This window comes from Sceloporus occidentalis, unplaced genomic scaffold (assembly GCF_023333645.1).
Source record: "Sceloporus occidentalis isolate IW3139 unplaced genomic scaffold, rSceOcc1.0.p SCAF_7, whole genome shotgun sequence".
Taxonomy (NCBI): Eukaryota; Metazoa; Chordata; class Lepidosauria; order Squamata; family Phrynosomatidae; genus Sceloporus; species Sceloporus occidentalis.
In genome coordinates, this window is record NW_028316987.1 from 23,240,591 (window position 1) to 23,262,090 (window position 21,500).

General features: G+C 39.3%; 1 protein-coding gene across 7 annotated transcripts in view; it reads left to right on the top strand.

The window, feature by feature from the left end:
- Positions 1-21,500, top strand: part of FHOD3 (formin homology 2 domain containing 3) — a 309,726-nt gene that overhangs the window by 176,400 nt on the left and 111,826 nt on the right. For all 7 annotated transcript variants that reach the window (XM_089532343.1, XM_089532344.1, XM_089532349.1 and 4 more), the window contains exons 7-10: positions 9,057-9,168; positions 11,563-11,657; positions 14,218-14,361; positions 15,819-16,051. In XM_089532343.1, the coding sequence (XP_089388469.1) occupies positions 9,057-9,168; positions 11,563-11,657; positions 14,218-14,361; positions 15,819-16,051 (584 nt within the window). The remainder of the gene's footprint in view (positions 1-9,056; positions 9,169-11,562; positions 11,658-14,217; positions 14,362-15,818; positions 16,052-21,500) is intronic.

The following is a 21,500-nucleotide window of genomic DNA, read 5'->3' on the forward strand; positions in this document are numbered from 1 at the left end:
AAGTTCTCAGTTCTCCCTCTTTCTTCTCTGGCCTACATCCAACATTATACCTGACAACCAGTGTGATGAAACACTCACACATACATGCACACACTATACTGCAGCCTTCTCCATCACCTGGAAAATAGCTCTGGAGGATTTCCCTGCCCTCTAGGGCAAGCTTTGGGAGTGTGTGGGGAAAGGCAACTGCTCTGCTTCCAGATCTGCTGATAGTAGCATTCCGCTGTGCTGATGGAAACAGCTTCATTTGCATGACAGCTTTATTTGCATAGACTCGGTGTGACTATTTCAGTTAATTAAAAGGCGGGGAAAACTGAGAGTTTGGCACACTACCCTTCAACAGCCAGCCAGCCAGTGCCAAGGTCTTGATGAAACTGGCACTAATCACAGTGCTGAATACTATGTTATTGGTGTTAACTGCCTTCAAGTTGACTTTAACTTATAGGAGCCCTATGAATGATAGACCTCCAAGTCACTCTATCCTCAGCTATCCTGCTCAGATCTTGCAGACTCATGGCTGTGGCCTGCCTGATTAAATCTCTCCATCTGGTATACATTCTTCCTCTTTTCCTATTGTGCTCCACTTTACCAAGCATTATTGGTATTTTCTAGTGATTTCTTCCCATTATATAGTGAAAGTATTACAGCCTCAATTTAATCATCTTCTAGGGAGAGTTCTGACCTGATTTGCTCTGACTTGAATCATATCAGAGTCATACTTCCTAATAAGTTCCTAAATCTACTTGGGGATCATGTGGTTTTCCTTACATTGTTAGTCCCTAGCTTTTCTTATCATTGGCTATGCTGCCTAGGATTGCTATAGCTCAGCTTCCTGCCCCTACTCTTAATGCATAAGGGTTGTGGAGCTGTGTATCAGCTTCAGATAAATCCCAAATTGAATCAGACTGATTTAATAATTTCAGGATATTATCAGAGTAAAATTGAATGCTTCAAAGCTGACCAAAGCTAAAGATTCCCAAAGCTTTGTTGGCATTTCCGATTCAAAGAGATGTTAGTAGCACAGGCTTCAAGGTGGCTTATAAAGACATAGGTCCAAAACACACTGCAGAAATAATCCAGTTTGAGACCTCTTTAAGGTCTCTGGCTCAGTGCTAAGGAATCCTGGGAATTGTAGTTTATTGTGGCACCAGAGCTCTCTAAATGAAGACTAAATGGCTCACAAGACTACAGTTCCCAGAATTCCCTAGCACTGAGCCAGGACAATTAATCAGTCATGGAGACACAGATATTGTGTCTCCAATAATTTATACATTTCTCCCTATTCTTTCCTTGCAAGAAAAATGTGTGGGGAAACTCAGAGGAGGGGAATTCAGAAGTGTGTATTGTTGTTGTTAACAACTCTAGCTTCTACCATATATATTCAGCTATAGGTCAATTCATGTATAAGTCAGGGGCAGATTTGGGGGCCAAAATTATGGACTTTGATGAGACCCATGGATAATTTGAGGTCAAGTGGTTGCCATTAGTACTGAGTATGGAGAAACAGAATGGTTCTCAATTGGAAATGGGGTCAAGCAAGCTTGCATGCTATCATCCTGTCTATTCAACCTTTATGCAGAATGTATCATATGCAGATCAAGCTTGGACTCAGAAGAAGGAGCAGTGAAGATCAGAGGAAGGAACACTAACAATTTGAAATAAGTAGACAACAGAATACTACTAGCAGAAACCAACAAAGATCTGGAACATTTCCTGGAGAAGGTCAAGGAGGAAATCCTAAAGTGTCAAGTTATAAATCTGAACATTATAGTGAATATCATCCAAGCCATCATATTCCCCATCACCATGTACAGATGTGCAAGCTGGACAGTGAAGAAAACCAATAGAAAGAAAATAAACTCATTTGAAATGTGGTGCTGGAGAAGAGTGCTGAGGATACAAACAAAGTAGACAAACAAATGGGTTCTAGATCAGATCAAGCCCAAAACTCCACTAGAGGTAGAATGACCAAATTGACACTGTTGGACTGTGGTCACTTTGAGAAGGCATGGATCATTAGAAGAGACGATAATGCTAGGAAAGGTAGAGGGCAGTAGAAAGAAAGGGAGACAACATGTCAGATGGTTGGACTTAATCAGAGAGGCCATGGACCTTAGTTACATGACCTGAGCAATGCAGTGGAGGATAGTAGGTCTTGGAGATATCTCATCCACAGGGTTGCTATGAATTGAGGTTGACTGGGGGGCATTAAACAACAAGGAAAAGAATTAGAGGCACATAGCAAAGGATTGTAAAGGACAAACAACGGAAAAAGATACCAAAGAACTGACAAATTCCTGGCAGGCATAACTGTATTGTTCACCCCAAAGGCAGGATGGATGAAGAGGGAACTATAGCAAATCATACCCATGTAATTGGGGGAAAGATGACCAGATACAGATGGGGCTAAGAAAACACACACATATCAAAAAGGTTGAAAAGACAGGGCAAATAGCAACTGCATTAGCTGTGCTCATAGCCTTTAACTTTAATGTAATAACTTTCCCTAATTTTAACCTAGAAAAGCCAACAAATATACACAAATTTGTTATTCAGATCTTTCAAAGTCTGATTCCTCTTTGGAAAGTGCCAAAGAAATGCTGCCAACACCATTTTCCCACCCAGAATTATTTATTTGTTTGTTTGTTTGTTTGTTTGTTTGTAGTATTTATACCATACTCTTCAGCCACAAAGCATGTACAGGATGCTAATTTGACAGGTCCCTGCCACCAGGCTTACAATCTAAAAAGACATGACACTAAAGGGGAAGAGAATGGCAGTGGAGAAGGGAATCAAGTCCAGCAAATACTGCCAGTTTCTCTCCCTCCACAGCCAGAGCAATGAAAGTTGGAATGGATGGAGGGTCCTCCATCTGCATCTGGGCTAGCCATGATGGATCTGTGCTTGCTTCTCTCCCTCTGAGGCCAGGGGAGAATATCACACGGAAAGCTTACCATGTGTAAATTGCCAATAAATCATCAGAAATAGTGCAAAACCCGTGATCAGCATTCACACAGCTGCATGTTTCTCCTGACAGTAAATTGTAGTGGAGGCGTCATTGCTCGCTCATCCCTTCAGTAAAATGTCCTTGGAGCTGCCATTTGGCAATAATGGGATCTTCTGTTATTGCCAAATGGTGGCTCCAAGGACGCTTTACTGACAGGACGAGTGAGCGACGACACCTCCACTGCGATTTACTGACGGGAGAAGCGCGCAGCAGTGTGATCGCCAATCACACGTTTTGCACAATTTCTGGCGATTTACACACATTAAGCTTCCCATGTGATATTCTCCAGGGTGATAGTTAAGATGTAGAGAGAGTCTTTCATCTGCCTCTGTGGCTAGACATGGTGGAACTGTGTCTCTTTTCTTTCTCTGAGTCCAGAGTGATAGTAGTTAAGATGGCAGAAGGGCTTTTCAAAGAGGTCAGAAGTGGTGCCATGGTGGAGAGAGTAGAGGTGGCCAACGCTTCTTTTACATTTTCCTAAGGACTAAGCTCTCACCTTCTGCTACACTACTCAAAGAAGGGGTCTGTTCTTTTTTTTATATAAGTTAAAGTCCATTACTTACATTAACTCATTTATAATAAGTCAACCCAAGCTTTTTGAATCAATGTTTGACTAAAATATCTAGACTTATACATGTGTATATGCAGTAATCATGTATTACAGGACTGATCCTCACTTGTTGTCTCTCATTGACAGTAACATTAAATATTTTGGTGGAGTATGCAACCTAGAAATGGGTTCTTGTTTATAAAATGATAAATTTTCATATGCTTTTGCTTCTGCCACTGAGTCTTCCACTTTCAAACTATTTTTAATTCATCATAATGCTTTAGCTCCTTCTAAAAATGTTAAATGCTTCTTAGAACAGTCTCAGTAACATCGAAAGAAAACTGGTATGTGTGCAAATTTCATCCATTTCTGTCAGTCAGAAGAACTGTTACAGCTATTCATTGATGTAGTCGGTGGGAGGATCAAAGATTGGGATTTCTGAACTGCAATTCAGATTTGTATACAAGTCAAAACAGGCTGACTCAGAATAAGGCTTTTCGTTAAATAATCAAAACCAGAGCTTGTGCTTGATACACACTTCTGTTCACAGCTGCAATTTCTCTATATATTTGGGCTTGAATGAACATAGAAAGTCCTTAGCTCAAAGTGAACATGATTTTTTTGTTTTTTGGGGGGGAAAGGAATTTGATTACATTTTGGGAAGGTTACACAGTATTTGTTGTTGTCATCGTCCCCCATTCATGGGAATTAAGGGCCGCCTCCCCAAGTAAAAGTGGAAAAATGCAAATATAAAAAAATAAAATAAATGCCCCTTTTTAACCTGAGAAAACACTTCTCTAGGAGTCTCTCGAATCCTCCATCATACCTCTATGATCAACTTCCCACAGGAGTTGACTATAGAATCACTCTGGATGACCTAAAGATTTCTAGAGAGCTGTTCTTTAGGAATCTGTAGGTCCTCCAGCATGACTCTGTTGTCAACTTATGGGAGACCTAGAAATCCCTAGAGAGAACATGTCAATCAAATCGACAAATCTGCAAAAGACAAAGCAGTGAATATAGAGAGCTGACTGTACTTAAAATATTTGAAATTGAAACTGAAAAGTCTGTGGGAGAAAGCCACACACTATTTGGCATAAGAAATCACATGCAACATTTTGTATCTGATTTATAAGTGAAAAACTAGAGCTCTAAAATCTGATGTTACCAAAGGGAATTCATGAACTGTTTGCAAAGGTCTTCTGTTTTTTAATTTGTGTTTTGTTGAATGGTTTCTTGTGTTTTATCTCCCAAAGCTATGTGAAGTATTTTTTCCTGCTTTCCCCAGTATCTTTTAAATTATTTCCCCATATTTTTACCTACATATGCAATTCTGTTTTTGTTTTGGAAATACTCTTAGTCCCAACTAAACAAAAGGGAAACTGCATCATAGTTAGTTGCCAGCAAGACAAGAGTGTCTCTGATGGTGTGCATAATCCACTCCAGACACAGAAGGAGAGAACTGATGGCTGGGTTTTGGAAGAGAGAGAGAGAGAGAGAGATCACTAGTCATAAACACTTCATATATTTTCTGATGAACTCAAATGTTGTCTAGTTGTCTTTTTAATGTCAGGTATTGTTAGAATTATTCTCTGTGTAAAATTATTATCTATCCATTTGTTGCATGCGTGTGTGCACACATGCACACCAGCTTTAAGTCGCCTGTCAATTTACAGCGAACCCATGAATTTCATAGGGTTTTCTTAGGCAAGGAAAACTCAAGAGGTTATTTTGCCAGTTCTTTCCTCTGAATTTTTGGCCTGTTACAGACAGCCAAAATAAAGCTGCTTAGAGTCACTTTGGAGGTATAGTATTTCAATGATACATGCGTCTTATAGGTCCAAAGCCCGCACCAAAGCCACGCTCCAGTCCTAAGGACTGGAGTGCAGCTTTGGTGAAGCTTCCAGACTCTTAGGACTCATGCATCATTGAAATACCATACCTCCAAAGTGACTCGAAGCAGCTTTATTTTGGCTATCTGTAACAGGCTATAGTCTACAGCACCTGGTATTCATTGGTAGTATCCCATCCAAGTACTTACCAGGGCTGACCTTGCTTACTTTCCAAAATCAGATGTGATATGGTGGCTTTAGGGTATTTAGGCCTATGAATTTCTTTTAAATTTGAGATTAATTAATAGGGTATAAGGCAGAGGTAAAAATAAGAATATGTTGGCCTGTATGGGGAACAAATTTTGATGAACATTGAAGTTTTCAGTATCACAACCTAAGCAATTAAGTGGTTGTAATGGTCCTCCTCATTCCACCACTCCAAACAGATAGCTAATGGATGATAAGCAGGTAGGAGTAAAAAAGGTAGATTCTAAATTTTAGGAGATGTTAAGTTCAAGTAATACACATAAAATTGCCTTATTTTAGAAATGTCTGCTGGAAATTGAAATGGAGGCTGAATTAATAAAAGAACCCATGGTAAAGTGGACACAAGATGTTAAACAAAATATCATGTTACAACAATGGAAAACATCTTGGAGCAAAAGATTAAAATATACTTTAAATAAAAAATAATTTTTTTTATTTCTATCCCGCTTTTTGCCAGGCAATCAAAGCGGCATACAACAGGTTAAAATACATCCATATATACATAATACCCCCCTTAAAACAAGATTAAACAATGTAAGATTAAAAACTGCATATTAAAACCGAATAAGCTAAATAAAAATCATCATAGGCAGAGTTCGCTGGATGGGAAGTCTTATTTGTGGCCGAGCATTTTATTCCGGGAAGGCTTGCCGGAAGAGATCCGTCTTAATGGCTTTTTAAAAGCTCTCTAGATTGGTAATTTGACCGATCTCGTCCGGCAGGCCATTCCATAAATTGGGAGCGGCTGCAGAGAATGTCCTCTCGGAGGTCGCCGTCAACCTGGTCTTTAAGGGCTGTAATAAATTCCTTCCAGAGGACCTGAGTGTACAGGGCGGATTATATGGAAGCAGGCAATCCCTTAGATAGGTTGGGCCCAAGCCATGTAGGGCTTTAAAGGTGATAACCAACACTTTGTACTGTGCCCGGAAACTGATTGGCAGCCAGTGGAGTGACTTCAGTATTGGTGTTATATGGTCACTCCTTGCTGTTCCTGTGACCAACCTGGCTGCTATTTAAGTAATGAGCTAAAAGAGAATTGGTTTAAAATGATGTTCAGATGGCATTTGACTCCGAATAAATTGGCTGGGATGTATAAAGGAGTTTCCAATAAATGCTGGAAATGTCAACATGAAATCGGCACCTACTATCATGCACGATGGAATTGCAGGTCCACCAAGAAATATTGGAAGGCAATTCACAGGGTGGTTATAGAAATACTTCAGTGTAAACTGTGGTTGGACCCCAAACTTTACTTGCTGAGTATGTGTGATAGTGAAGAATTAGAAGGAAGATATGGAAAGCTGTTATTTTATATCACTACGAGTGCAAGAATTATGTATGCCGGCAAATGGAAATCAGCAGTCTGCTCTACGATAGAAGAGTGGTTGAATAAGTTAATGGGTCTGGTGCAAATGCACAAACTTGCTTGCCTAATGAGAGGGCAAGATTGGGAAGAATACGGTGGAATTTGGAAACCTCTATATCAATACATAAATAAGGAGATTAAAGGAGATAAGGAAAAAGCAGGATAAACTAGAGTATAGTCAGGTTTAAGTTTATATTTTGAATGATGAGTTCATTTATGTATGTAAAGAAAATTACCTATAACCTGAAACAAGGTTGGAAAGGTGGATGTTAATGATAAAGTTGACTTGGTTGGAGTTAAGGAAGTTACTGTTTTGTTATTTGTTAGAATACACCCTGCCAGTTGACACATGTTAGAGTTTTTATGACTGTATTGTATTATTGTATTGTATTTTATCACTGTGCTAGCTGTGTGCCGTAATAAATGAATGATGATTTGTTAGGATAAATATAGTAGGTGTCTAGCTGTTAGTGTGTTATGTTTGTGGATGTATTGTGTATTGTGTGTATATGTGTATATAGTGTGTGTGGTTTTTCCCCCTGTTGTTATGTGTGTGTTTTTAAGCAATAAAATCTATTTTAAAAAATGCACAGATAGATTCTCTAGTTGAAGTAGTTGCTAGGCCAAAGGTACACATGCTATGACAAACCACATCACTTGGTCTAAAATAAGACTAAAAATAGTTTTTTTAATGTTATAAACTAGTTAGCCGATGCCCCCGTTGACACATGCACATGCAGACACACAAAGCATTTCCCAAACATTGCAGTACATATAAAGCAAATTGATCCACAATCCCAGCAAACTCAATAGGGAGAAAACTGACTAAAAAAAACCAATCCAACTGCTGCAGTTAGTTGTCTCAAAACCAGCATTGAATAGCCTCATACCTACTTTTCTTACACTGGATAGATTCAAAGCAACCCACCAAGCCAGTTTCTAAGCGTAAACCATCATGCCTATTACTTTCATGCTAGTTGCTGTTTATAAGGATGGAATGTAGGCCTGTTACAGCCTGCCAAAATAAAGCTGCTTCGGGTCTCTTTGGAGGTATGCTGTTTAAATGATGCATTCATCCTAAGAATCCAGAAGCTGCACCAAAGCTGCACTCCAGTGCTTAGGAATGGAGTGTGGCTTTGGCGCGACCTCCGGACTCTTAGGACCCAGGCATCATTTAAATAGCATACCTCCAAAGAGACCCGAAGCAGCTTTATTTTGGCAGTCTGTAACAGGCCGTAGTTTATCTTTCCATTGACAAAAAGAAAAAAAGAAGAAGCCCCACAAGTGCAGTCCTATTTTGGGAGGGGTATGCGTCTTTTTTATATTTATATATTTTAAGTGTATAGGTGAGACCACAACATTGGATTTCCAGCGAGGCCCATCAGGGAAGCTGGGAGTCTAGATCATCTGGAGGACACCAGACTGGTCAAGACTGACCTTGGAAGTTATCATCACAAGACAATTAGGTGGAGGGGTTTCATTTCATTGGCAAGATACGTAGTTAAAATGGAGACAGTTCCATATTAAATCACTGATTGGCCTACATAAAATGTTCTTAAAGGCTCTTAGGCGGGATGAGAAAGTTTGTTAGTGCTATGATGGTGACTTTCCACAGCTGCTGTTGAACTGAGTGGACAATACTGAGGTATATGGAGCAATGGTTCTCACTCAGGTTAAGGAAAATTCATGTGTTTCTCCAAGTGGCTAGTGATCGGTGTATTGTACTATATACAAAGTCTCGTGTTGTATTCATGGTATCTACAGTTAAAGGATTCACATAGCATAATAGCAAAGACATATAATTTGGGCTAAACTGTTCAAATGTCCAACTCATTTAAGGCAAATTCACATAATCATATGTAATGTCCTACTTGCAATAATTTTAAAACCCTGGTTGATATTTGATATATTTTTGATTTATCAAGGATTCCTTCTCTCCAGTGACTTGTCTCACATGAGGTCAGCCTGGATTCCAGTATGAATAGGTGCAAATGTCAAAATATGATGAGTGACTAGCTCTCTCTTCCCTTGTAGTTTCGCCTGGTTGTGAAGACAGCACTGAAACTACTCCTTGTTTTTGTGGAGTACATTGAATCCAACGCACCACTCCTCATCCAAGCAGTGTCCATAGTAGATGGAAAGAGGGGTGAGTAGCTATTATGTTATCTAACTTAAGTTGTTTTGGAGAAAAGAAGAGCTGTACATTCATTGTTTTTGTACCACAAACCTACTACAAAAGCCACCCTACTTGTTTAAAAATAAAATTATGTTTATGTAGTATATGGCCTAGTTTAAATTAGCAAAGATTTATAAAGGTACAAGTGATACCTGTTGGAAATGCAAAAAAAAAAAAAAAATAGAGAGATACTTTTTTTACAATTGGTAGAAATGTAAAAGAACAAGGAAATTTTGGTTCAAGACTAATAAATGGATACAAAAGATATTAGGAATTAAATTAGCTATGGGACCCAACCTATATTTATTAAACAAGATTAATCTGGAAGGAAAAAGGGAAAGAATACATAGAAGCTTGATAAATGTTATGGTTACAGCAGCAAGAATGCTTTTCATGAGATAATGAAAAATTAATAGGATAGCAACATTTATGGGATGGATGGAGAAGATGATGGAACTTTTTTGGTAACTAATTTGGTAAAAGGGAATCCAATAGAGTCTTTTCTGAAAATATGGAAACCTTTTATAGCATTTGAAAAAGAGAAATAAGAGAAGATACATGTATTATAGAGTTTGATGCTTAGATTGTAAATTTAAGTGATTATTATTGTGATTTTATGATTATTACTATTACTATTATTATCGTTATAGGAAAGATGATTTTTTTGTGGTAAGATTGAATGGATTAAATTAAGTCTCAAGAACAAGATAGCCTTAACAACTTTCTAAGGGATGTAGAACAGGGAGGACAGAGTGTACCTCTGCAGGATGTGTGAGGCCCCCAACCCTTCAGGTTCCCTCAAACTACCCCTTTTCTAACAGCCAGCACTTATGTAGAATTAGGCTCATAGCTCAACACACACATACACACACACAAAGTGACCCACAGCAATGGTTCAAAGTTTAAAAGTTTAAGATCTCACCCAAGCAAAATGGACAAAGAGAACCAGCCTTTCTTCCTTCAGGGAGGAAATAGTCCTTGGGTTGCATGTGCCCCTCGCCTAAAGCCCCACTTCTGTGGTTCTTTGTGGTCTTCAGAACCCCCTGACACTCCTGAAATAAAAATGGGATATGGCCCCCAATGCTCAAAAAGTGTCCATAAATTGAGCAGTTTAACTTACCTGACCATCCACAGGAACCCTGAAACCTCTGAAAAAACACACAAAGTGGCCAAACCTGGTGTCTAGGCATGATGCAACCTCACTTTCAATGCTCTGGGGCAGATGGGTGCAGAGGCAAAAACTAGCCTCTGTCTCCTTGTAGTTTCCAACCTTAATCTTGGGCACACCCACAGTGAGATGTAGTAAGATTATCAAACTATTGCCAGCATCCTGTTAATTACTTATATGCACATAAGTGCAGTGTATATGTGCACAAGTTCCTTTTTTGTATGAAGGGAAGAGGTATCTTCTTTTGCTCCATCCAAAAAGCTCCTATGCCCAACAGCAGACAAAATCTAGAAGGGGCTGCTGCTGTTACTTCTTATCAGAGTGAAGACAAGGGTAGGGAGTTGATTCAGAACATAAAGGTCTGGCTGTTTTGAATTCCTGGGTGAAAAAAAAGGTGCCTCTCACTCTCCTCACCCAACCAAGCACAAGGCAGTTGCTTCTTTGTGGTTTGAAACATTTTCCCTTCCTTACTAGTAAAAGTGAGCAGTCAGATCTTTGGGAGGGTGTCAAACTCTGTATGTAGAGCTATATGCACATGTGGGATCTCAACCTGTGTGTGCTTCAATCCCTTTTCATTAATGGGTTCTGGCAAAGGCAGAAAATTTTTCCACATGATGATCTAGGAATGGTAACTGCCCCTGGCATGGGTCACCACATTTTGGTGACATCATCATCGTTGATAACACATAACTGAGTTTTAAAGGACCGGTTGAATATATTGCCACCAAGAGAGGGAAGTGCAGGCAAGTAAACTGTGATTACCTCCCTTCTTCTTTCCCCACATCATCACTCACTTCTCCACTTTGACCTTGATGAAGAAGGAAGGAAGGAAGGTGAGCAGGCTGGTATGGATAGAGAGAAACAGCAACAATAATCAGGAGGTTGTGAGAAGTAGACACATTGCTAGGGAATGGCCTTACATAGTTGATGATACATAACAGGTGGACTCACTAGGATTTACTTCTGAATAAAATGTGTACCTATTGATGTTATTTTTGTTGTTGCTGTTAATTATTCCACGTCTCATTGGTACAAATCCCAAAATATGCCAAAGCTCATGTGGAACTGTTCGTCTAATGAGTTACTTGTTTTCTATTCTACAATTAAAGACTTATTTTGCATCTGCCAGAAAGGTTTGAACTCCATTTGTGCAATAGTGTTGATCCACTTTCCTAAAAAAATTCTGTTCCATTTAGACCTCAAGCCATGGTCCAACATCATGGAGATTCTGGAGGAAAAGGATGGAGTTGACACAGAACTTCTAGTTTATGCAATGACTTTAGTAAACAAGGTTTGTTTTTAATTTCAAATACAGTCTATAGCACGGTTTTCTATTACTGCTGACAGTAATATTTGATACCAAATGGATTTTGTCCCTTTTTTTAAAGTGTTTTGAGATAATGAGAGATTATATTGCATATACTTGACTATAAGTCAAGCTTGTGTATAAGTTGAAGGCAGGTTTAGGGGGCAAAATTATGGATTTTAATATTACCCATGGATAAATTGCAGGTAAAACCTAGGGACATGTAACAAAGGATGTAAAGGATGAAGCAAAGGAAAATGATATCAAAACATTTACAAAATTCTGACAGGAATAACCATTTGTGTTGGATGGATGAGGAGGGAACTGCTGTAAATTAAGGCTGTGCAATTTGTGGGGGAGGCACCCAGACACAAGTGAGGCTAAGAAAATGCACATGTCAAAAAGGATGTAAAGGCAAAGCAAAGAAAATGGCAACTATGGTAGCAGTCATTATAGCCTTTAATTTTAATACGATAATTTTCCTGATTTTAACCAGGAAACCTGGCAAATTTACAGAAATGCCATATTTAAATGCTTCAAAGCCCGATTCCTCTCAGTGCTCCTTTGAGGGGTAGTGCCAAAGAGCCACCACTGCCATTTTCCCGTCCAGGCATGATTGTGTATTCCTGCAGGGCAGGGGATTGGACTGAGTGGCCCTTGTGGTCTCTTCCAACTTTATGATTCTGCACAAAAACGTCAGAAGTAAAACTACAGCAGAGAAAGTAGAGGGGGGGGCAGTGTTCCTTTTAAATGCCCCCAGGTTGGACTAAGTTCTTACCTTCTGCTACTCTACTCAGAGGTGGGTATGCTTCATTTTCTGATAACAGTTAAACTACAGTACTTACATTGACCAGTGGATAAGTCAAGCCAGTTTTTTGGGTCAACTTTTTAGTAAAATTTCTAGACTTATACACGAGTATATACAGTAGTTCTTCCCACATACATGGGGACTTCCTTCTTATTCTGTAGATATTAAATAGTCCCCTTCCTACTCTTTTCCACCACCCTAATCTAGGAGAAGTTGCTTTGTCAACATCAGTTAACTCAGGTGCAGAGAAATGAACTGTCTTGAGGGTCTATATACTTACCAAGATGATGTAAGAAAGGAGTGCCCTACAATTTTACCTCCTCTTGTTAAAAGGCTTTCTGTGCTGTAGTTGGAAGACTTGAGGACTAATGTGTTTGATGGTGTTGGGAGATCCTCGTCAGCTGTAGGTTTTCAGGTGGCGTGGATGGACCACCTCCAAGTGTGTTACCAACTGATTCCATAGCCTTAACTACCATAGTTATTGCTATCTGAGCACAGTTATCTCTGAGGGAGCCAGCTGATATTCTCAAGGGATTGGTGCAGTTTGACCTGGTTTGCCACATCCTGATCAACATGTTTATATGAAGGAAAGCCATACCCTTTGCTTAGGTCGTGCAGCTTTTTAATGCAAGAAGAGTGTTCACAGGCACTGCTGCACAAATATGAACCTAGCAAATATGATGGTAGTTTAATTTTTTTAATGTGATTGTTACATTTCTAGAGTGAGCAAAATGATTCCTGGGGCTGCAGTGTGGTCCCCCCATGTTCTGTTTACCAACATTGTAAAAATTTTAAAGGTTTCCAGTAAGTATTACAGAGATGTATATAAAACACGTACTCCTTGGGGCCTCTGCAAAGAGGACATAGTTACCTCATTTCATAATATGTTCACAAATCATTCTCAGTGTGAAAGTTTTGTTTGCAGGGTTCATCAAATGGATGAAGTAAACTTTTTTTCTGAAATTGCTTTCCAAAAGCTAAGCTACAAGTTCTCTCCTACTGTAATGGGCAACAGTGGTGGCCATGTTACCTGATTTCAACTAAGACCACCTTAGAATGATGTTGATTATATTCTGGCGTGTTTAATCACTGAAAAAAAAATCAAACAAAGGGTATTAGTAATATTACATTAGTGTTATGTGAAAAAGTGTTTGTTTAAGTGGCTTGACTATAACAGATAGCTGGTAGGGCGCAGTTGGTTTGTTGTTTATTTTTGTTTTTTGCTGAAGCTTAGTCAATGGAATGCAATAATAATCTCCCCAAAGACATACGGTCTCCATAGAACTAGACCTTCAGTAGGTATGTTGCCTTTTATTATTTTCAGAATTAAACACTAGACTTATATTTTCTCTAGCCATTTTCTGAGTCTTCCAATGTGATTTTTTAGTATGCTTCCTCTGGTAGGTGATCATAGAATTGTGCTGGAGGACCTACAAATGCCCAGAGAAGTGTTCTCTATAGGCATTTTGTAGGTTATCCAGCTCAATTCTATGGTCAACTTCCAGAGGAAGCATGCCAATAGATTCTCACAGGAGGACCTAATAAATGGTTGGAAAGAACACTTTGTTGTTCATTTCAGGTAAAAGAAAGAGTTCCTGATTATACACGAAAATCATATTATGCATAGGGTCTTGGAGTAGATCCCTCGCATAATACACAGGCCAACTGTATCTGTCAATGTAATTTGAATGTTTTTCAGAAGAAAGAGATTGACATGCTTTGCCTTTTGACTTTCAGACATTGTCTGGCTTGCCAGACCAGGATGCCTTCTATGATGTAGTTGACTGTCTGGAAGAACTGGGGATGGAAATTATTTCCCAGAGACACTTGAACAAGAAAGGAGCAGACTTGGACTTAGTAGAGCAGTTCAACATTTATGAGGTAAAATTATGTAGCCTGGGTATACTTCAAAGTTGAGTTGTGTAGAGCAGGGTATTATTGGCTTATTTATTTTTATTAGAAAAGTCAGACATCTGGTTATGTTACACACATTATGGCATGTGATAGTTTAAGGTAGTTAATAGTAAAATGGACTTCATAGTAGTCGTAGTTAATAATACTCCGGGGTAAAACAATTACTTATTTTTATGGGGCTGTTAGGATGAATATTTGTCTGCAGTTAAACTGTTTTAACACCGATAGTTTCACATGAGTAAAAGTTCGGCCCAAGTGCAAAGGATTGAGTACGCAACAAGAAAGATTCTTCTAAACAGCATTTTATATGCAGAATTATTCTCCATATTGATTGTCCAATGTGTTCTCTTTTATTAGCTTAGCTCATATCAGTTCTCATGATTTTGCAGCAAAAGTTACCAATTGTAGAATGTTTATTTCTTTATAGTTTTCTTAATGAGAAAATGATAGACTTTGGAAACTGAATGTTGTATAGTGCTAAGGAACAGTTATCTGTTATCTGAAATTTAAATTAATATACTTTTTGGTACATCAAACTGGTTTGAGCTAGTAATCTTTGTGGAAAGAGGATAGGAAGTATGAGCAGTAGTGGGATCACTCTTATCTCCCCTATAAGGGAATTTAAGGGAACAGCAGGAAGCGCATTTATGCCATTGCAGATGGTCCAGACTGCACTGCTCTTCTGTCTGTTCCAGGTGGAGTCTTCTAAAATAGGTTTAGCATTTTGATTAGCTCTTTTAGCATTCCAAATAAAACCCAGAATAGATCAACTTCCTCATTTGATATAGGACTTTCCAGGGATTGTTTCTTCCAGCCACTAGATAATACTCATAATTTGGCTTCAAAGTGCTTTTTTTTTTTTTTTTTTTTTTACCTCTACTAACCTACCTAAATTTAATCTTCAGTTTTGTTAACATAAATGTTTACATGTTACTCTGTGTTCATATTCTGTGCTTATTCAGGAACTTTGGTTAAGGCAATAAATGGATTTCTGAGTTGCAGCCATCCTTTTGTATTTGGAAATGGAGAGCAACTGGTAAAGGCAATTTTCAGTGATGCCAATTTTTCATTCTAGTACTGGGCATAACCTGTGATCTACATACCCACCAAGGATTCAGCCATCCCTATTTCCATTTCTGATGCAACAAGCCATCTTTAATAATTCCAAGAGGAAAAAAGGAGCAGGGAGAAGGGATACTGAGAATTTGCATATGAACAGTCTGAATTATGTATGTTAAGCAAACATTACAAGTCTCCACTTGTAATGTTCCTGACTGATATCTGAAGGTATCAGCCAGGAACAGGAATGAACAGATAACTCCAGATGTGTTGGCAAGTGAGACTTGGCATGCACTTGAATCTGTGTAGGAACTGGAAAGCATTTCGTGTCGTGATGACTGAGCATTCCCTTTCATTCTTTTCAGATGACACTGCGTCATGAGGATGGGGATGACAATGGTGAACCTCCTCCTAGTGGCCGCAAAGATCGAAGAAGGGCCAGTCTCGGCTGCAATGAGCGAAGGTGGCTCGAACGTCGGAGGAGCCGGAGGCATTCTGCCCAGAACTCCAAAAGCACTTTATCGGCACCTGCTAGCCCTTGCACTCAGGGCAACTTCATGTGTGGCCATGGGCAGGGAACTGAAGATCTCAGTGAGAGGTGAGTGCAAGAAATAGGAGATGTTACTTGTTTTTCATTACTTTATACCTTCCCATTTTTTCTTGGCACACAGCAGAATCATAACACCTCTGCCTACGTTTCTACCCTACTCTCCTTAAAAGGAAATTATGTTGATTTTTACAGACACAGAGAATGTTTTTAGTGCATGTTTTTAACTCTATTGTTGGTTTCAGAAAATGAAGCATTGAAAGTAATGTCTGTCTGTTACTGAACCCAACTATTACTCATATGCGTGTGCAAGTTTCAAAGATTAACAGAGTTCATTTCTAGGGTAAAATACCTTCAGAGTGTACTGCAGGGGTAGTTACTTAGAAGCATTTTCAAGTAACATGAAAATGGAAAGAAATGAATGCATTAATGCATTTTTAAAATTTCTGATGTTGTCTATCAAGAAAAATGAGTATGTGTTTGTTTTGATATGTTGCAGTAAAAAATACAGTGGGCCCTCGCCTTACGCGGGGATCCGTTCCGAATCCCTCCGCGTAAGGCGAATTCCGCCTATGCTCAAGCCCCATTGTAAACAATGGGGCTCGTGCGTGGTGGCACGGCGGCACGTGAGGTGCAACGGGCGCACGCGCCCATTCAATTGAATGGGACGTGCCGCCCCTTCCACCCCGCGCCGCCCCGTGGCTTGAGTGCGTATGCTCAAGCCGTGTAAAGCGCGCCCGCGTATGACGTGGGCGCACTGTACTCAGAAAAGAGCAGGCTAGTTAAATGAATAGGTTACTGAAAATTCTTATCTTACTGTTACTTTCTCATTGTCCAATTAGGTAAATACACATGAACTTGCACAGACGTTTCCTGATAAGCTGAGGTTTTGAATGCATCCATAGCATCTATCTAATAAAATGTTTTTCTCTGCAGGGTGCTAGTATGTTAACAATGCTTTTTTACAGTGTCAGAGTTTGAAATGAGAATGTTTTACAAGATCAATTCATGCATTTCTTTATAAAATAGAGATGATTTCCCTTAAACTCAAAATGGCAGTGCAACATTTCTACTTGGTTATAATATCACTGAGGATCTTAATATGATGCTAAATGGTCGTCGTCGTCCCTCCCCCGCACTCTCAGGTTCTCTCTCTTTCTCTCTCTCTCTCTCTCTCTCTCTCTCCCACACACACACACACTTTTGCACTCTCATAATTAATAGGGATAATCTGTAATTAACAAAAGAACATTTTTAGGAGAGGGTTCCTCTAATCTGCAGATGTAACTGACATCAATCTTGTAATTGTCAACCATGATACAATGACTTTCCCTGCCACTCTTATCTTGAATTACAACAACTTAATCCAGGCTGTTTATTCTTTATATAGAGGTTACACACCACACTGCTTACTTGCAGAACTGTTACATCAGACTGTCCCTCAGGCTATACTATCTTGTCTACCTCCTTCTCCCTCATCAGTGACTCATATCAGTGTTTCAGCACAAATAACCTTTATGCCACCAACAGATCCAGTTTCAGCAATTATTCTTTTATTGAAATCACAACTGATGTAGCCCTTTGAACTGAACATGTATTCATTGTTTACCATACTATCACTCCTCCAGTTACTGAAATTGATACTGACACTGGTCACTTCAGTAATACCAATGAAGGCAGTTTTGCAGACTGCATTTCTAGCCAAAAACACATCTTTAACTTGTAAGTCTGCCACCTCTGAATATATTTCCTCTACATCAGCCCACATCTCAGCAGTTTCCTCTTCCTTTTCCAGTGTTGTACAGTATATAGTGTCATAGAATCATAGAGTTTGAAGAGACCACAATGATCATCCAGTCCAACCCCCTGCCATGTAGGAACACAGTGTCAAAGCGCCTCCATCAGATGGCCATCTAGCCTCTGTTTAAAAACCTCCAAAGAAGGAGACTCCACCCTAATTAACAGGAGTCAATAGGAATATCTGAGCAAATATTTCTTGATGATTATCCATTATTTCCACTAATCACATCCCATCAACAGTTTTGTTCAATTATGGTTCCTGGAAACCCATATAGGCTTGCAACCTTATTGGGCCCAATTGGGGCTAAGAGAAGCTTCATTGTTGGTATGTAGTAGAAAAAGAACAGTTCTTCCTCTTCTGTACATGCTGATTAAAATTTCTTCCCCATACTTGCTACTAATTGTTTCAGAGAGAGAGAGAGAGAGAGAGCAACAGCAGATACTTTTAAGTCATATCTAGCTTTCTCAAAGAACTATAGAAAAATTTGATGGCTGACTAAGGTGGAAATTTGTTATAGTTATGACAATATACCCAGCATGTGGGTCAAACCTTGACTCTGTGTGTTTCAGTATATTCTTGACAGTCAGCTGCAGCTAAATCTGGCTTTCATGTCAGTGTACCTGCTTGATATGGATGATTCCAGCTATGATTTTCCTATGATTTATATATACATTTCTAGTGCCGTGACAGAGAAGTTTCACATATGAGTCCTTTAAGAACTCTAAAGTGATAACATCTGATCTATTAATTTACTTTCAGTTTGTCAGTAAGGTCATTACCACTATTTGCCTCTCTTTCTTAGATTCTCTTTCTGAAAATAGGTATGCTTTTGGGGAGGGTTGCTGGATTCGATGGCCCCTAGGCCCCTCTATCTCTATCATTCTATGATTCATTCTATGATGCAGCCAGCATATGACTCAATTGCATGTCTCTATGCCCCCTAATAATGTGACATTCTGATCATTGTCACTGATATCCAACTCTTATTCTTTTATCATAGTAACCAAAATCTCCACCACAAATGACATCTGAAATTGAATGATTATTGGTAGTAATTTTTATGGCTTCTCACAGATGTCTTCTCATGTAGTTTTTCCTACATGAATGGGGACGGCAGTCAAGAAATAAGAAAACAACCAGGAATAGGGAGGACAGCTATGAAAGAATTAGAAAAGATCCTAAAATGTTAAGAGATCCAACAGAGCCCGAAGTTTGGAATTGTATAAGCCATTGTTTTACCTATTGCCATGTACAGCTGCAAGAGCTGGATAGTGAGGAAGGCGGATAGGAGGAAAACCAATTCGTTTGAGATGTGGTGCTGGAGAATAGTGCTGAGGATACCATAGATAGCCAAAATGACAAACAAATGGACCCAAGAATAGATCAAGTCTGAAATCTCCCTGGAAGCCAAGATGATAAAAGTTGAGGCTGTCATACTTTGGCCACATCATGAGAAGGAATTTTCATTGGAAAAGACAATAATTCTAGGAAAGGTGGAGGGATGTAGAAAGAGAGGAAGACCATGTGCTAGATGGATGGATTCTGTTAAGGAGTTCATGGGTATAAATTTAAAGGACCTAAGCAGAGCTGTGGAAAATAGGCTTGGAAATGTCTCATCCACAGGATCTCCAAGAGTTGGGATCAACTCAAGGGCAGTTAATAACAACAACACTCATACTGCACAAGTAGCAGGCAGGCTGATGTACAGAAAGGTGCATTGTGTCTAGTTAAGAAACAATGAAATCACAAAAGTAATACCCTATTCTGGCATATTTTCATCTTTCTTGTACATGGCACATTTCAGGGCCTGACACAGTAGAAGAGATGCTATACACCACATTATCTAGTCAAATATTATTACCTAATTAAATATTTTTGTTAGTGCTTTTCTGTTGACATATAGCCATCAGTGATACTTTAGGTATAGCCAGAGACCGCTGTGTTATATTAATGTGCCCATAACACTTGAGCAGAGGTTGGATATATTGTCATAAAGATTGTTGTCTTTTCCACATAGTTAGCAGCTGAGATTTTGAATATAATTACCATGAGTGCTGCAGGTATAAGAAACTAGATCTAATATTAAATATTACAGCTGGTAAGAAAACCAAATATTGATGCATAATGTAATGCAGCATGCATGCAGATTAGTCCAGTAAATTGGAGACACTATTCAATGATGTAGGAGACTATTATCCTGTGATTGTAGTTAGACTGTAGGTGGTGAACTGTATGTTTTGAATTATTCCTCCAGATTAACACTTCTGCCCAAAGAAAAGCGCTAATCTAATATTTGTTAGGGGTTATGGTTGCTGTATGCCTTCAAATTGCTTCCAACTTATTGTGACCCTAAGGCATAACCATCACTGCTTTTTCTGGAGCTGAGAATTGTTTGATTTACCCAAGGTCACCCAGTAGGTTTCCATGGCATATTAGGGAATCAAACCCTGGTCTCCAGAGTTGTAGTCCAATTCTCCAACCACATTACATTCTATGTTCTGAATTCAACCTGTAATAGGTGGGTGTACATTCCTCCTTAAACCTCAGGTTTACAGCATGGATATACATGAGGTTTCAGGTTATCCATGTCTCACTAGTGGCCAAGAGTGAGATAGATAGATAGATAGATAGATAGATAGATAGATAGATAGATAGATAATTTGTGCCCATTCTTGGAGATGTGTGATTTGGTGACATCTCTTTTTTGGAATACAGTGCGCTTGCTTTCAGCATACGCTGAAAGTCACGCTGGGAGAAGGGGTGGCGTGTCCCATAAGGAATAATGGGGTGCATGCCCATGGCGCGCGCACAAGCCCCATTCATTTAAATGGGGCTCAAGCATAGGCAGAATTCGCTTTACACGGGGGAGTCCGGAAGGGATCCCCCGCGTAAAGGAAGGGCAGACAAAGCGTTATATGGGGCAACCCTTGCGAAATGTTCAGAATCTTCAGCTAGTTCAAAATGCTGCAGGCCAAACTAGTTACCAGGGCCAGTTAGAAGGAGTATCCATGTTACAATAGCTTTACTAGCTACCAGTCCATTTCTTGGCATAGTTCACTGTGCTGATTATGACTTACAATTCCCTGTATAACTTGGGTCAAGCCTATCCGCAGAACTAATTTCCCAATATGAGCCTTCCTTAAATATAAGGTCTTCAAAGCAGGCCCTTCTCCCAGTTCCACCATCTTCATGGCATGTTTGGTGAGAACACCCAGCATGATGACCATGTAAGTCACTCCTTGTTCCCAGATAAGGGAACTCCCTTATTAGAATGGCTCCCTTTCCGTGGTCCTTCCACAAGCAGATATTTAGCAACTCACCACTGCTAAGAAAGAGAGTGTTAATGGTAGGGCTTCTGTACATTTCCTCTCTCTGCCCATATGATTTTGAATTGTATGATTGAAACTTATTTTAATTCACTTTTTGTTTTAATAAAATACTGTATTTAATTGTTTTGTGAAATTATAACTTAGTGTAATTTTAGTTACCGTATATATTTGACTATAAGTCAACCTCATGGATAGGTTTAGGGGCCAAAATTATGGATTTTGATATGACCCATAGACAAGTCGAGTGTAAAACTTAAGTGCATCTAACAAAGGATCTAAAGCAGTGGTCCCCAAACTGTGCTCTTTAAGAGATTTTGGACTTCAACTCGCAGAAGCTTCAGCCATCTTGGCCAATAGTCTGGGATTCTGG